At 37.5% G+C, this 17,091-nt stretch overlaps 2 protein-coding genes and 1 non-coding gene across 3 annotated transcripts; 2 read left to right on the plus strand and 1 right to left on the minus strand.

Annotated features, from left to right (window-relative positions):
* Window positions 1-57: 57 nt before the first annotated feature.
* LOC147515536 (U6atac minor spliceosomal RNA) lies at window positions 58-183 on the minus strand. Its single transcript, XR_015214668.1, has one exon. It is a non-coding gene; the product is annotated as a U6atac minor spliceosomal RNA (small nuclear RNA).
* A 1,996-nt stretch (window positions 184-2,179) lies between these two features.
* Window positions 2,180-2,926, plus strand: LOC147515537 (uncharacterized). The gene has a single exon (XM_086592953.1). The coding sequence runs from the start codon at window positions 2,180-2,182 to the stop codon at window positions 2,924-2,926; it is 747 nt and encodes a 248-aa protein (XP_086449079.1).
* A 10-nt stretch (window positions 2,927-2,936) lies between these two features.
* Window positions 2,937-3,506, plus strand: LOC147515538 (uncharacterized). The gene has a single exon (XM_086592954.1). The coding sequence runs from the start codon at window positions 2,937-2,939 to the stop codon at window positions 3,504-3,506; it is 570 nt and encodes a 189-aa protein (XP_086449080.1).
* The last annotated feature ends 13,585 nt before the right edge of the window (window positions 3,507-17,091 follow it).

Here is a 17,091-nt window from a genome sequence, read left to right on the forward strand (position 1 = left end):
CACATCTTGATAAGTATTGTTTCTCCCTCTCCATATCTACCGTTTTCTAGTCTATCAATATATTATCTTATCAATGATCCACCAAAGTGGGTAGCCTTAATCAGGCGTGGTAACAGGTAAGCCCGAAGGCTGTTCCCGTCCCTGTCAGGGGAGATGCCAACTGTCTCTCCTGTCACATGAGGGAATTTTTTTGGTAGGAAAAATAGAAAATGGGGACCAGGTGTTGGGCGACTGGTTGTGAAATAACATAAGCTATTTTAAATGATCCTGTACTCCAATATTTTGCTACTTTTAGTTAAAAAGTTTGGTGAGATACTATTATCTTCTACATCCTCATTCTTCCTTCCTTTTCGGGTAAAATCCCCCATTGATTAACAGTGTGGGTTCTGCAAAGGGGGGAGGGTGATCTTTCTCCATTTCTTTAGGGTAAAATCCTCCACTGATACACAGTGTGAGTTTTGAAATTTGGAGACTTTCTCAATCCTCACGTTGCATTCCTATTTGGGTAAAATCTTATACTGCGAGAATATGGATCTCTTAGAGTTTGAATGTCCTAATGAAAGGGTGGTAGTTGAACCCCAACAACAAACATATGAAGTGCAACAGGTTGTAGCCACAACACGTACAACGGTCACAAACCAAGCAGGTTCAGTTGGTGGTATAGTAGCACACAAACCTACATGTGCCGAGAAAGCAAAGAATAGTATGACTCAAACAATTGATCTGGCGTCCCTACCTATACCAAGCAAACGAGGTGACATTCCCTCCATAAGACTTCTAGCAAGGGCTGTTGAGAAGGGACTTGAAGCGTGCAAATATGCACTAGTTGCTTGGTTGGATATGGAGAACATCGTGCTGGAAAGCATAAGGCAAGAAGCTAACGCTAAGTGGGGCTTGAAAAATGCAGTAAAAATCTCTCCATTAGGTAAGGGATACATCATTTTACGGTTTTCAAATGAAGATGACCTCAAAAGAGTTAGTTTTGGGGGTCCTTGGTACCTTGGTAACCAGTTACTTAGGCTGTCTAATTGGACTCCAAATTTCTCACCATAAAGCCATAGAAATTCTGTTGCTCAGGTTTGGGTTAAATTCCCAGGATTCAGTCTGGAATATTGGGAGGTGGAAACCTTAATGGCGATGGGTCCTACTCTTGGGTGTCCACAGAGAGTCGACAAGAATTCCTTGGAAAGGGACAATGGCTATTATGCGAGCGTCCTAGTTGATATAGATCTCTCAAAAAACATTCATGATAAAATTCTAGTGGAGGTTAATGATTTGTATGAATTCTGGCAAGAGATAAAACTTGGTAAGATACCCAAGTTTTGCAATCACTACAAGATTGTGGGTCATCTTCTCACTAAGTGTCGACAGTTGAAGAAGGACCTAACTGGAGCTCCTAGCACAAAATAATCAAACAAAGACCAGGAGGGAGAACTGACTACAAAAGAAACAGCAGAGGCATCAAAACAGCAGAAGAAAAGGTGGAGACAAAAGAACAAACAAGCGGAGACTTCAAACACAATAGCGGCAGGTACTACTAGTGTGACCAGGGAAATCCAAGCTCAAAACGAAGCTGCTAGTATAGGTGTGGAGTTAATGGAAGAATCAGTAACAAATGTTATGGCAGACTTCGACATAATCCTTTCGAATGCAGAAAATGATGTCTTTTATGATGTGGACAAGGTTGGGGATAATGAAATGCATGATGAAGGTTTTGATTTGGATGATGAAGAGCCTGCAAGAGTAGAAGGTTTTGAATTAGTAGTGGTACAGGAGGAAGTTCAGGTAGTGGCCATTACTGAACATGGCCAGCATACACTCAGTAACCAGCGCACAGTTGAGCTTCGAAATTCTTTTGTGCCACTAGATTGTGAACAGGGATATGAGGAAATGGAGATTGTTGCAACAACACTTGCTCCCAGTGTACAAGTACAAATTCTTAAAGAAGTTAAGCAGGTGTCGAAGAGTTGGGCCAACATGACTGAACAAGAACAAGAGGAGGGTACAAGAAGAATTGGAAGACCCACTGGCAGTAAGAACAGAAAGTACATTAGCACTTGTGAGCATTGCACTAGAGCCAAAGTACAGGTATCAAATCCTACAAAAATTCCTTATGAAGATAATATATTGGAACGTGAGGGGAATTAGGAAGGAGAGAACTTTAATAAGAATAAAGAACATGATTCAAAAAGTGTGTCTAGATGTCTTTTGTGTAGCAGAACCCAAGACTAAGCCTACTAGTAGTACATTGCTAAGTCTTGGACTAGCATATTTTGATTATCAGTTTTTCCACAATGATTCTGATAGTAAAATAGGAAATATTTGGTTCTTATGGAGAAGGGGCATCAATGCAACTCTAATTCAGGCATCCTCGCAACACATAATTGTTATGGTAGAAGATTGTGCTATCTCAGGTGTTCATGCCAATTGCCTGATGGTTAACAGAAGAGCTTTATGGCAGGAACTATCATCTCTAATCCCCTCTGCTCCTTGGGTTGTGGCAGGTGACTTTAACGTGGTTCTACAATATGCAGAAAAGAAAGGGGGATTGATTCTAAGAAGAGACGCAATGGCCGAATTTTATGATTGGTACAATGTTTGTAACCTTCAGGAAAGTTCCTTTATGGGCTCGAGGTATACATGGTGCAACAATCAGCATGGACAGGGAAGGATCGTGTCTAAACTGGATAGAATCTTCTTTAACCAAGCATGGCTACACAAGTTTCCAGAGTGGAGATACAAGGTGAATAGTAGGTCAGGGTCAGATCACTCGCCTTTAATTAGAGGTATGGTAAAGATTCCAAGACCTTGTAATGTTCCTTTTAGATTTAACAAGGCTTGGATCATGCATGAAAGTTTTTTTGGATCTTATGAAGATGAGTTGGCCGCAATATATAAAAGGTACACCTATCTTCAGGGTAGGTAAAAAACTTAAGATGTTTAAAGAGGTGCTAAAAGGCTGGAATACTTTTGTTTTTGGGAATATAGAGGATAACATCAGGAAAGCTAAAGAAAATTTTGCGCTAGCCCAAGAAGCAGCTGATAATAACCCTACGGATTTGAATATCCTGGATGAAATGGGAAGTAAGGAACAAGCTTTGGACCAGGCCTACAAGACCAAGAGTGTTCATTGGAAGTTGAAAAGTAAAGTTTCCTGGCTCTCCGATAGTGAAAGGAACTCGTCTTTTTTTCACAGGGTATGCAATATCAAGCAAGCCAAGTTTATGATAACAGAGATGAAAACAGAAGATGGAAATGTCTTGTACACCCAGCAAGATATAGCCCAGCACATTGTTCAATACTACACAGAGAAGTTCCAATACAAAGAAGTAATGATGAATGATGCCTTAATGAATCTCATACCTTTGAGAGTCACTACTGATATGAATGAGTTGCTATGTTCGATCCCTTGTGATACAGAGATCTTCGAATCTATTAAGCGTAGTAATGCAGATAGCTCCCTAGGCCCAGATGGTTACCAAGGTTGTTTTTATGTGCACTGCTAGGATATCATAAGAAAAGATGTTTGTATAGCAGTCAAATCCTTTTTCAGAGAGGCCATCATTCCAAATGGTGCGAATGCAAGTTTCATTGCCCTCATTCCAAAAGATAAAAATGCAAGTAAGTTGTCCCATTATCAACCTATATGCATGAGTAACTTCCTCATAAAAAAAAATCAAAGATTATGCAGATTAGGCTAAATAACTTCATCGAGGTTTTGGTTTCAAAAGAGCAAAGTGGTTTCATCAAGGGGAGAGAGCCACAATCCAGTATTGGTTTTGCTTCTAAGATGATGAATGTGTTAGACAAGAAAGTATTTGGTGGGAGTTTTGCTTTGAAAGTTGACATATCTCAAGCCTATGATACTTTGAGCTGGGAGTTCTTAGTTGTCGTGCTTGAGAGATTTGGGTTTGCAGAGAAATGGATAAATATGGTGATGGCATTGTTGAAAACTGCTAGACTATCCATGCTTCTAAATGGTGGGCCAGTTGGTTACATACCAGTTGGTAGGGGCTTGAGGCAAGGGGATCCCTTATCCCCACTCCTGTTTGCTTTAGCGGAGGACACACTAAGTAGGGGCTTGAACAAACTCAGAGAGATAAGGAAAACTGTGCCTCTAACTAGTGTTAAAGGAGTGAGTGCACCAACTCACTTACTGTATGTAGATGATATCATTATTTTCTCAAGAGGGGATCACAGAAGTGTGGCTAGCATAACAGAATTACTGGAAAGGTACCAAGAATTTTCAGGACAGATAATCAACAAGACAAAAAGAAAGTTGTTTCTAGGTGGTATGACTCAAGAAAGGTAGGAACAACTCTATCAAATGTTGAACATTCAAATAGGTACTTTACCGGAAAAGTACTTAGGTGTGCCGCTGACAGTAGGTAGAATCACTAGGACAGCAGTGACTCCTTTACTGGATAAAATTAGGAAAAGGATTACCTCATGGAAAGGCAAGTTTCTCTCCTTTCAAGGGAGATGCGTGCTTATACAGTTGGTTCTTTCTAGTATCCCAGTATACAATATGGGGGTTTACAAGTGCCCTTCTAGCGTCATTAAAGAAATAGAAGCAATACTCATAAACTTTCTATGGTCAGGTAATCCTGCGATCAAAAAATGTGTAACTGTCTCTTGGGATAAAGTTTGCAAACCGAAGGAGGAAGGAGGGCTGGGCATTAGAAGGTTACGGGAGCTCAATTTGGCATTGTTGATGAAGTTGGCTTGGCATGTCAAGTACAAAGAAGATGATTTTGCTGTGTTTATGTGAAGTAAATACTATACTAGAGACAATGAACCCATCGAATACTACACAAAGTCATCTATATGGCCAGGCATCAGATGGGCTCTACACGAAGTTACTTCAAGATCTCAGTAGCTTATAGGGGATGGGACCAAAGTGGACCTATGGAGAGATGCTTGGGTTGGTGAGCAGTCGATCCAACAAGCTTTATAGCTTTCTACAACCCAACTAAAGAATTGCAGGGCAAAACTCAGTTCGATTATTCATAATGGTGAATGGGAGTGGACACAGAGAACCTACCTGTCATAATGCAAGATGAAAGAGATTGTAGTGTATGGAAGGAGGACTTAAGGGTAACTTTTCAGTCTCTTCAGCATTTCAAGTCATCCGAGGAAAAACCACGAAAGTGGACTGGCAGCAACAAGTTTGGAATGAGTATGTGCATCCTCGAACTGTAGGTATTGCTTGGAAACTGTGTCGAAAGTGTGCGGCAACAGACGTTTCCATGAAATGCAGAGGCTTTCAGATGGCTTCCAAATGTTATTTAGGTTGTCAGGCAGAAGAAAACCTCCAGCAAATTATATGGGATTGCAGTTTCGCAAAGGAATTATGGGAGTGGGTGGCAGGGCTTTTTGGATTCCAAAACTTTACAAACTTAAAGGAGGCAATATCGAGATGTAATCACAGAAGCACAATCATTGTTCATTTGTGGACTGCAGCCGTAATGGAAGGAATGGTGCTCCTTTGGAAACACAGGAACCTGGTAGTCTTTGACAACAAAAGACCACACGTAATGCAGTGCAAGATAAAGCTCCAAATCCTCATCCACAATGCCTACTTCCTTTCTAAAGGAAGTATGTATGGTGCGGCATATATGAGGATACTGGTAAAATGGGGATTACATGCAAGACATCCGAGAGCCCAAAAAATCAGAAACTGTAAGTGGTATCCACCTAACCTTGACATCATTAAGATCAACACAGATGGTGCGTCCAAAGGAAATCCCGGTGAAACTAGTTATGGTGCAATTTTTAGGAATTCAAACTGCGAAATCCTACAAGTTTTGTGTAGAAAGATCAGTTTTAACACTTGCTATATAGCTGAAATCATGGGTATTCTTGAGGGTATTGAGGAGGCCGTAAGCAAGGGGTGGAATAAAATATGGGTGGAATCAGACTATACAGCAGCAGTCATGGCCTTTGGAGAGGATCAACTTCCCTGGTTTCTCAAACAAATTAAGGTGGAAGAGAGTTCAAAGAAGCTTGTCTCATTGTCAGATTACTAGCATTTGGTGGGAAGCAAACTTTGCAGTTGACTTAGCCGCAAATCATGCACTTTCACTCAATTGCCCGAATGAAGTATTGTATGAAGGAAGACCAGACTGGCTTACTAGATGAGAATCTCCCTCGGCGACCTACTATAGGTTTGTTTAAAGGTGGTTAGGGGCTGTACAAACCCAAACCAACTCCTACAATGTAACTTGTACCTCCCTTTCACATACTAATATATTTTTGCTAACTTAGAAAAAAAAAATTTTATCAATGACGCCGTTTGGAATAATATATCTTATCAATAATATCATTCACACTATTAAAACTTTACTTATCAAATGGCACCGCTTGCCATTTTGCTTTGTTTCGTATAGCGTGTTTAGAATAAGCAAAACTGTTTTCAATATTCATACACCAAAACACTGTTTTCACTATTCACATTTTTTCGAAAATTTTATGCTACTGCCTGAGTGCATACGAGTTGCGTAACCAACTCTTTGCACTCCAGTGACCTGACCCTAAAAATTTCACGCCTAGTTATTCACCTGTGAGTGCGCACACGCCTTACTTTTGCCTTCAGAGAGTGCAACCCGCGCCCGCGCTCCTTTAAATTTACGAAAAAAAAATTAAAAAAAAATACCAAAATGCGACCCACACCAAATTTAGCCTATTTTTTTAGCGCGCGCGCCCTAGGTTAAGTAGAATAAATTTATTTTTTATATTAATTGCAATATTACCTCATGAGTACAGTACAGTACTCGTATGCCCAACCACTCCAGTAATTGCATAAATTTTTTTTCATACTTTACGGTGTTTAGAAAACTCAAAGAATTTGGGTTATCTAATTAAGGAACGTGCACGCACGGACAACCTCCCTCAATTCTTAATTGGCCTGGCCATTGGTTTGAAAAGTTTTTAGTAGACGTGCTTCAAGGCTATTGAAGGCGCTATTTATACGCGTAGCAAGGACACTCCAGGTAACACCTCTCTACATCCTCGAATCTACTGTAAGAGGATTCTATTTCTAGTAATAATCATGCTATTTTTGCATGCTCGTTAGGAATTGCCTATTAGACTTAAAACTTGTTTGAGATTAAGATCTGGTACGCATAAACCTGCCATAATAGTTTATCATAGACGCAGAAATAATCACCTATCTAGAAATTCACCAATCACCACACACACACCACCTACACCCACCAACACTACAATTGTAGCAATGGGTGAAGAAATAGCAGAGAGACCCTTCTCTGATTTCTATAAGCCTTTAAATAATGGACCTGAGTCTTGCATCATTCTTGTAGATACTACGGTAGATTTTACAATCCCCCCAACCCCCAATATATTTAATCTGCTACCTATTTTCCATGGGTTAGACCATGAGAATCATTATCAACACTTACGTAAGATACAACAAGTTATTACTACATTCCATCATCCTAACGTCACACCTGAACAAATAAAGCTAAGGGTGTTTTCTTTCACCCTAGCTGAAAAAGCGGCTGCTTGGCTAACAGCACAAAAGCCAAACTCTGTCGACACATGGGAAAAACTAGTTGAATTATTTATGGAACAATTTCACCTACCACAGAAGATTGATGAGATGTTATCACATATTCATTTCTTTCGCCAAAAGCCTCAAGAATCCTTTTCTGAGGCTTGGAATCATTTCACTAATCTTCTAGTAGAATGTCCCGATCATAATCTTGGTAAAGACATACTAGTTCATGCCTTCTTCTAAGGCCTATCCCACCACCATAAGGAGACTTTAGATATCATGAATGGAGGTAATTTTTTAAGTAAAGGAGCCACATATACATATAACTTCTTAGATAATCAATCCAAGAAAAGTAACAACTAGGGAGGTAACGATTACTCCCGCTCCAATACTTTTTCTTCAACAGTTAAGGTAACCAGTATGTTTGAGGTAAAATCAGATCCTGGACTTAGAACTTTAATTGAATCCCTTACACAAAAAGTCAATGCCCTCTCTGTCCATAAACAAGAAGTGAAACCCACTCCTGCCATGAACATAAACTCTCCTCGTTGTAATTTCTATTTTAGTTTTGAGCATTCCAACTTCTATTGTCCTCTTGTTTATGAACAACCACCACCACAGCTAGACAATGCCTGCGCTTTTAATAACAACCCTAACACACAATGGAGGAAAAACACTAATTATAATCCATAACAACAAGCTACACCTTCAGTTATTAATAATCAAAATATTAGGCCCACTACAGACTTCCACCATTTTAACCAACATCTAGGACAAGGAGATTTAGGTGACCAAAACATAAGTTTAGTGCACGTACCTTAGTACTATCAAAATCATAACATAAACACTCAACAAATCTTAGTTCCAGTCACCCCTCCTATTACCTCACAACCGGCTAACCCATCAAAAGATGACTTATTATTAACCATGATACAAAACCAACAACAACAAAATAATATGATACAGACATTATGCCAAAAGGAACTTGAGTTGTCTCCTAACCAAAATAATAACCAAACAGACGTGTTTCCAGGTCAAACAGTGCCTAATCCTAAGTCAACAAACAATGTCTTCGAAGTAAACAGTATTCAGTGTAATGGTAATATAAACCAAGGGGACTACAGTGATCACTACCCCGCCGTTACGGGAGAGTAGTTGATAACCAACTGACTATGCCTAAAGATTGCTCGCAAACTAAGAATGAAACCATACCAAATACTATCATAGAAACTGAAGACCCTATAACTGTAGAAGTTCCAGTCCAACCACAACCAAAAGGGAAAACCTTACAATACCCAATAATAGAAATTGATGATCCTACACCTGTAGAGGTTATAATATGGAAACCTAGTTGGAAAATCGCAAAAGATTAAAACAAGGTTAATACTACTATTGACCCTTATGCTAAATATAGAGAAAAACCACCGTTTCCCCAGAGACTAGTTATGTCTAAAAAGGACGAGAATTTTGATGAGATTTGGGAAGTGTCTAAAAATTTGACTATAAACCTACCTTTTTTAGATGCTATAAAAAGTCTACCTGAACACGCTAAGCTTCTAAAAGAGATATGCACCACGGAGAGGAAAACCAACATACCTAAAGAAGCCTTCTTAATTTAACAATATCTCTATTTATCTGAACATAACGGAATCGTTAAGTACAAAAACATTGGTCGTCCTACTATACAATGCACCTTAGGCAATAATTTCATAACAACTGCACTATTAAACCTTGGGGCGATTGTTAACTTACTCCCTTTTTATTTATATAAACAATTAGGTCTCCATGAACTTAAACCGACTAAAATGACTTTGTAGTTAGCCAATCGTTAGTTCAATTAAGAATCCCAAAGGCGTAGTTGAAAACATTCTAGTTAAAGTTCAGGATTTTTACTACCCAACCGACTTCGTTATTCTTGACATAGAAGTTGCTCATGATTTTATTCCCATCATCTTAGGGCGTTCTTTCTTGGCAACTGCCAATGCCCAAATTAATTGTCGGGATGGATCAATGACTCTTTCCTTTGGAAATCTTTCTATGGAGATTAACATGTTTAGACTCAGGCATGGACAACAAGGTTTGCCTGTAGATGGAGAAGTAAAGTCCATTAAAAGTTTTGTATATCACATTAGTGCAGTCGACGCCTTAGTCCCCACACTAGTAGATACCCCTCTTAGAGAAGAAGACAAAGATCACAATTTTGACTCCCTACCCATAACTAAAATAGAAGAATAATTTTCCAACCTGCCTTCTGACCCTATGGGAGATAGAGTTAATCTCACAATGGACGAGATAGATGAATTCCTCAAAGATGCAGATGACTACCATAACTATATAGATGCGAACAACCTAGATGAGGAATTCTACGAGTTTTTAAAACCATGTGATGATCCACCCTCTAAAGAACTACCTAAAACACCACCCGACCATCATCCACATGAGCTAATCCCTAATAAATACCAATCATTTACCACCACCTCGATTCTCCTCCCTCTACCTTTTCAAAGACACCTTCAGTTTGCACTAAACCTTCTTGTTTCTCTTGTGCTTCATGACTTTCTAAACCCATCTGGTGAAGAAGTAATACCCAAGGACAAGCCACCTGACACTTTCTCATTTTTTCCATCCCTTCCTTCTAAAACATATCCATATCCCAAGTATTTTCCACAACCATTCTTTTTCTCACGATTATTTACTTGGAGACTGTTTCGTTGGAGGAAAAAGAAGAAAGTGCATGCTAGATTAGGTTCTAGGTCCATTAGACTTCACTTTATCTCATTCCGCTAAGCCACGTCGTAGAAAATCATGGTGTCTAATTCTGTTTGGGGGTTCCTTATGTGATAATTATTTATGGAAAAGCCCACAACTCTTTAGATTGTTGATATATGGTAAACTACATATTAATATATATTAGATAAAGTCTCGGGTATCTTACTATAAAAGACTCATAGTATTCTTCGGTGTACTCCATTCCAATCTTATATTATGGGAGTACACCATGAGTTCTATTTTTATTTCTTCATCGTAATTTTGTTTTTCTAAAAATAAAACCTATAAAAAAATTAAAACATAAACATGTATTATTAAGTCTAGGGAATCTGACTTCAAAAGACCCAAGTTTTTGTAACATACCACCTTAATGGAGTATAAGCCACAAAATTCTTCAAACTTGAAAAGAGTTTTCAAATTTTGTTTGGGGGTGGCGTATTTTGGTCTTTCATTTCCAAACTTTTTACCACCTTTTGCCTATAATGTTTACTCCAATAGAGTCTAGGTTAGTTAGTTAAGTAATTTAATTGTGTTATTGAATTATTTCATGAACACCCTTCTCCCAAATTGTTTGGGGGTGGTATATTTAATTTTAGCACATTGTACGTTCACGTATCAAAATTGTATGTATAAATATCAAAATATTGATGCATAATGTAATTAGGTACCTTAATTTCGTGAAATTTCACTATTTTGCTGAATTTCGAAAGTTAATCCTATAGGAGGCATGATATGAGCATGCTTGATTTGTTAACATATGGTATTATTATTTTATTTATGTTAGAGTCCACTTATGTCCCAAACGCTATTTATTATTTCATGTTATCCCATAACGGGAGGAACTCATATAGGAGTTGCGTATGTTTTTATTTCTTTATATTAGTATAGATTAACGTTCTTTTTCAGGTGCTCCCATTTATATGCACGTTTATATGGTACTCTCTATCCTTTATTTTCAATCCATACTTTGGGGACTGATAAGCACCCAAAAGTGTAGTTTAAACCCCTTAATATTACTCTATTTAGGCCAATTATATTTATAATAAATAAGAGTTAGTAATGTTTATGTGTTTTTGTGCATTTCAGGACTTAAAGTTGATTAGGTGACTAAAAACACCACTTTTGCATGGAAAACGAGTCAAGATGATTGCCAAGGAAGTTCTACATTTAAAGCCCAAGAATCATGGAGAAAGGCCTTTTTCAAGCCCAGTTAAAGTCAATCCAGGTAGAAAAAAGACAGAAAAGTTAATAGAACTTCAACAGGCCGTATCTTTGTACTCGGACCTCAGAATTGGTCCTACTTTATGTCAAAACGACCAGCTCGGAATCAGCTTTCTAATGGACCTACCCTTGCCCCAATCAAAGCTATAAAATGGGACAAAATGGCACAAAAGTAATTTTCAACATCTGTGGCCCTTTTAGACTTAACCTAATGGACTTTGGGTTCACTTTAAAGGCCTAAAGTCTCCCTTTTTGACCCATGCACGAAAATGTAACCCTAACCCTCTCATATATAATTAGGGTTAAGGCTAAACACTACTCCTCCTTCTTCACCTTTTCTAGCTTAGCCTCTTAATAATTACTTTAGTTTAGTTTTAATTAGTTTTACTTTTATTAGGGTTAATATTATAGCCTCCATTAGAACCTATCAATAAAAATCTTAGTTCTTTAATATTCAATTCAATTCTCCTTACATTATGTCTTCTTATTATTGCCTTTATGTAATAATTCCTATGACACTAGGCTAAACCTCCATTAGAGGAGGTTTACGAAGTCATGTGAGGATGATTAATCTTTAAGATTTATTGTTTTGCAAATAAAAACTTCAAGTTCTTCATTATAAGTAACTAAAGATATAGCTCATAATGGAGAACTAGAGTATGTATAGAGCCACCACCAAAGAGATTTGTGGTGGAGCTATACTATCTTACTAGTGAAACCTCGATCCGAGAGGACTTGGTCTTCACTAGAGACACTAGGGATTAACAAAGAAATTCAATACTAACTAATAGTAAATCGAATCGCATGGCGGATTAAACCCCTTCTAATACCTTTATTCATTCTCTAAATTTAATGTTTTCATATCATATCTACTGTTTTGACTCTTATTAGTGAAGCATATTTACAATCTAGATTTGCATCCAAGTAGTATACGAATTAGAGTTTGGCAAACACGACTACTCTCCTATTTATCACATGATTTTGATGAGTTTTATCTACTATTTTTCCACCATAATTTACTGTTCACGACATCATATTTCTACTATGCATCAATCCATTTTTAATTATATATTATCAATGGCACCGCTTGCCATCTAGTTTGCTTACATTACGCGTGTTTAGATTACAAAACACTATTTTCACTATTCACAAAACACACACTAAAACATTATTCGTAGTTTCTTTGAAACTTTCTGCTACTGTAAGAGAGCATACGAGTTGCTCAGCCAACTCCCTGCCCTCCGGTGACCTGACTTTGAAAATTTGAAACCTTAGTTTTAAGTCACGAGCGCGCGCGCCCTAAAATTGCCTTCACTGAGCGCGACCCACCTTCTACATATCAAGCGTGACACGCACCCAACATAACAAGATTCTAAGCGCACACGTGTCATAGGTTAATTAGCTTAAATTAATTTTTGAATATTAATTGCAATCTTATCTCAAGAGTACAGTACAGTACTCGTATCCTAAAAATTACTAAATTTTAAAAAATTATTTTTCTTCATTCTAAACGTTATCCAGCAAACTAAAAGAATTTAGAGTTATCTAATTAAGGAAAGTGCACACACGGACAACCTCCCTCAAATTCCTAAGTGACCTGGCCATTGGTTTGATTAAAAAACATAATTAATTAAATATTACCTAGAAATTCCACCCACTACCAAAAGCCTATTTTCACAGGCCTGACATCCAAGCCCAACACAAAGCCCATAGTAAAAAACCTTTCCTAATTCATAAAAATTTAAAAACTAATAAGGTTAATCTTTTTACAGGACTTCACAATCCACACCGTGTACCAGGACCAGTACTTGTATGATTGTTCAAGTAACATAGACGTGTTTTAAGGCTGTTGAAGATGCTATTTATACGCATAGCAAGGACGCTCCAGGTAACACCTCTATACATCCTCGAATCTACTGTCAGAGGATTCTATTTCTAGTAATAATCCGGCTATTTTTGCATGCTCGTTAAGACTTGCCTATTAGATTTAAACCTTGCATGAGATTAAGATCTGGTATGCATAAACCTGCTATATGTGTTTATCGTAGATGTAGAAATAATCGCCTATCTAGAAATTCACCAATCACCACACACATATCACCTACACTACATTTGTAGCAATGGGTGAAGAAATAGCAAAGAGACCCCTCTCTGATTTCTATAAGGCTTTAAACGATGGACCTAAGTCCTGCATAATTCTTGCATATACTACGGGAGGTTTTAAAATCCCCCCTAATATATTTAATCTGCTACCTGTTTTCCATGGCTTAGACCAATTTTGTGACAAAAGGTGGTCTTTCCACGCTCCATACAAATTCATCATGTTCTAAAGTGGCTTCATGCTTTGCCGCAGCATCCACGCTAAGGTTGGCTTCCCTCCAGGCTTGCGATATCCTACAGTAGAAGAGCGCAGCAGTAGCTCTCGCCCACCTCAATTTTAGGACCCAGGGAATATGGCCATGAGAGAAGGGTAGTGCAACGGACTGTGAATCTGTTTCTACCCAAACTCTTGTCCAGTTTCTTGCTGCCACACCTTCCACTACCAAAGTTAGTGCTAGACACTCCGCGTCATAGTTAGTATGCTATGCTAAAGAAGGATGATAATTTTGAAAAGATTAGGGAAGTTTTCAAAAATTTAACTATAAACCGACCTTTCCTCGAAGCTATATAATGTCTTCCAACACACACTAAGTTTCTTAAAGATTTTTACACCACAAAAAGGAAAACAAACATACCTAAAGAAGCCTTCTTAACATAACAGTTTCCCCCTTTATCTGAGCACAACAAAATCGTTAAGTATAAGGACCCTGGTCATCCCACTGTACAATGCGCCTTAAGTGATACTTTCACAACAACTGCACTTCTAGATCTAGGGGCGAGTGTTAACTTACTCCCATTTTACCTTTATAAACAACTAGGTATACATGATCTAAAATCGACTTAAATGACTTTGCAGTTAGCCGATCATTCGATTAAGTATCCTAAGGGCGTAGTTGAAAATATTCTTGTTAAAGTACAAGACTTTTATTATCCAACCGATTTTGTCATTCTAGACACAGAAGTCGCCCATGACTCTGTTCCTATCAACTTAGGGCATCCTTTCTTGGCAACTGCCAATGCCCTCATTAATTGCCACGATGGTTCGATGTCCATTTCCTTTGGAAATCTTGCTATTAAGGTAAATGTTTTTAAAATGATGCAATAGACACCAAACACAACTATAGATGGCGAAATTAGCATGATAGAGAGCCTCACTCAAGATTATTTTAACAAAACTTTTCCAGATAATCAGATGAACCAATTTTTTTTCCTTTGGCAGTACTGAGGATTCTTACATCCAAAATGTACATGCACTCTTAGAATCTACTCCTATCCATGATATAGCTCCTGAGTTTGAAGAACTCATTCCTGAACAAATCTGCGTTTTAGAGGAGGAAAACCCTCCTGATTCCCTCATTCCCACTCCTCCCACCCCTGAGCTTAAATCTCTTCCCGTTGAGTTATAATACATTCATCTTTATCCGGATGGCACTCATCCGATTATTATATCATCTCAATTATCTGCTACTGAAGAGGTAAATTTGATTAGGGTTATTTGTGAACATCGTTCTGCGATTGGTTGGTCTTTAGACAATATTAATGGTATTAACCCTAGCGTATGCAAACATCACATACATTTGTAAGATAATGTGAAAACCTCCCGTGAGCCACAATGTCATTTGAATCCTGCCATGAAGGAGGTAGTTAGAGCAGAAGTTTTGAGATTACTTGACGCTGGCATTATATACCTCATTTCAGATAGTAAATGGGTGAGCCCAATTCATGTAGTCCCTAAGAAATCAGGTGTTACAGTCATACGTAATGCTGATGGAGAGTTAGTTTCCACCCAAATTCCTATAATGTGGCGGATTTGTATTGATTATAGGAAGCTTAATGCTATGACACGTAAGGATCACTTTCCTTTACCCTTTGTCGACCAAATACTTGAACGCACAGCCGGCCATTTACTTTTAGGTCATATTACTTCTAAAAATAGAATAGAAGTAGATAAAGCTAAAATAGATAAAATATTGTCTCTGCCTATACCACGAACTGTCCGTGAGATTAGGGCCTTTCTAGGCCATGCAGGTTTCTATAGACGTTTCATAAAAGATTTTTCAAAAATAGCTAAGCCTTTAACACAATTACTTTTAAAAGATGCCATTTTTTTTTAATCATGGCTGCAAACAGGCTTTTGAATCTTTGAAAGCCGCTTTAACCTCTGCCATTTTTTATTTGTATCGTTTAACTTTTTTTTTCAGGTGCTACCATTTACAAACACGTTTCTATGGTACTCTCTATCCTTTATTTTCATTCCATACTTTGGGGACAAAATATAATTCTGTTTGGGGATGGTATAGAAACACGCTAAAAATGTTTAAGCACATATTAGGTTGTATATTACGTATTGTTTGTCGTATAAAAATATAAAAAGCATAAAAATAGTTTATACCATGCACTTAGGATAATGGTATTATTTCCTTTTCTATGCTGATATTAATCTAGAAATCTCAAATAGCAATAGAATTAAGCGTAGCTCTTAGAAACTTAGGTTAATATGTAGGTAATAGTCATTGCATCTTTTCATTAACATCTTGCATGAGCATGTATGAGTGTACTTGGTAGTATTTTTCTGAAACCTAGGTTAGACTACTTAATTTTATATATCCTATGAGATTCTAGCCTAAAAGCCTCATATGAGTGAGTATCTGAGTGATGACACAAAGGAGACATATAATCTAAGTAGAGAAATCACACATCCACTTGTTTGATCACCATACCAAATCCTAAGCGAGAATTTAGGCCCTCTTTGGATCGATATAGCTAAAAATTCATACCCATAAGTAATTATCCGCTAGTCACTCCTCTTAGCCTTTCATTAGTCTTTTTGCAACCACAAATTCTTTACCCATCTTTTAAACCAATAAAAATAAAAATAAACCTACCCATTTTTGAATGAGTCTGAGAATAGGATGAGTAAAGAAAATAAAGAGAAAAATCTGTGGAAAACCAAAAATTAGTTAGTTGCTTCAGAAAAGAAAAAAAATAATAATAAAAGAAGTTTCCATCCAAAGAATAAAAGGAAAACAAAAAAACTCCAAAAATATAATAAAAGGAGTCAAAAAGCCAAAATAAAAAGGCTAAGGATGGAAACTAAGTAAGTATAGAAGCAAAGTAAGAACAAGGTTTTCTCTATATACATATAATTGAAAACCCTATGATCTCAAACTTGTTTATTTGAATATTCATAATCAGACTTTTTATAGGTTTGTTATTTTTGAGTCCAAAGTCTGTAAAATGTCTGACTAGTCAAGTTACCTTACTCACGTGGGTCGATAGCATAAATCGAGTAAGGGATCGTCCAAACCTTAGGATTATGCAAAGTTCAGAACTAAAATTTACAGCTTCAAGGGAATTACTGAGTAGGATTTTAGATTATTTCTTATTTTGCTAAAGATATTCTCAATTAAAACTTGGAATGCAAGTTAACGTAGAACTACAAAGATTAATTTCTTAGTAAACTAGATAGAGAGAGAGATACAGGAAGA

Source organism: Coptis chinensis, chromosome 2 (genome assembly GCF_015680905.1).
Source record: "Coptis chinensis isolate HL-2020 chromosome 2, ASM1568090v1, whole genome shotgun sequence".
NCBI classification, from domain to species: domain Eukaryota; kingdom Viridiplantae; phylum Streptophyta; class Magnoliopsida; order Ranunculales; family Ranunculaceae; genus Coptis; species Coptis chinensis.

Bases quoted from the DNA above. Each gene is read 5' to 3' on its own strand.
- LOC147515537 (XM_086592953.1), top strand. From the start codon at position 2,180: ATGATTCAAAAAGTGTGTCTAGATGTCTTTTGTGTAGCAGAACCCAAG.
- LOC147515538 (XM_086592954.1), top strand. From the start codon at position 2,937: ATGTTTAAAGAGGTGCTAAAAGGCTGGAATACTTTTGTTTTTGGGAAT.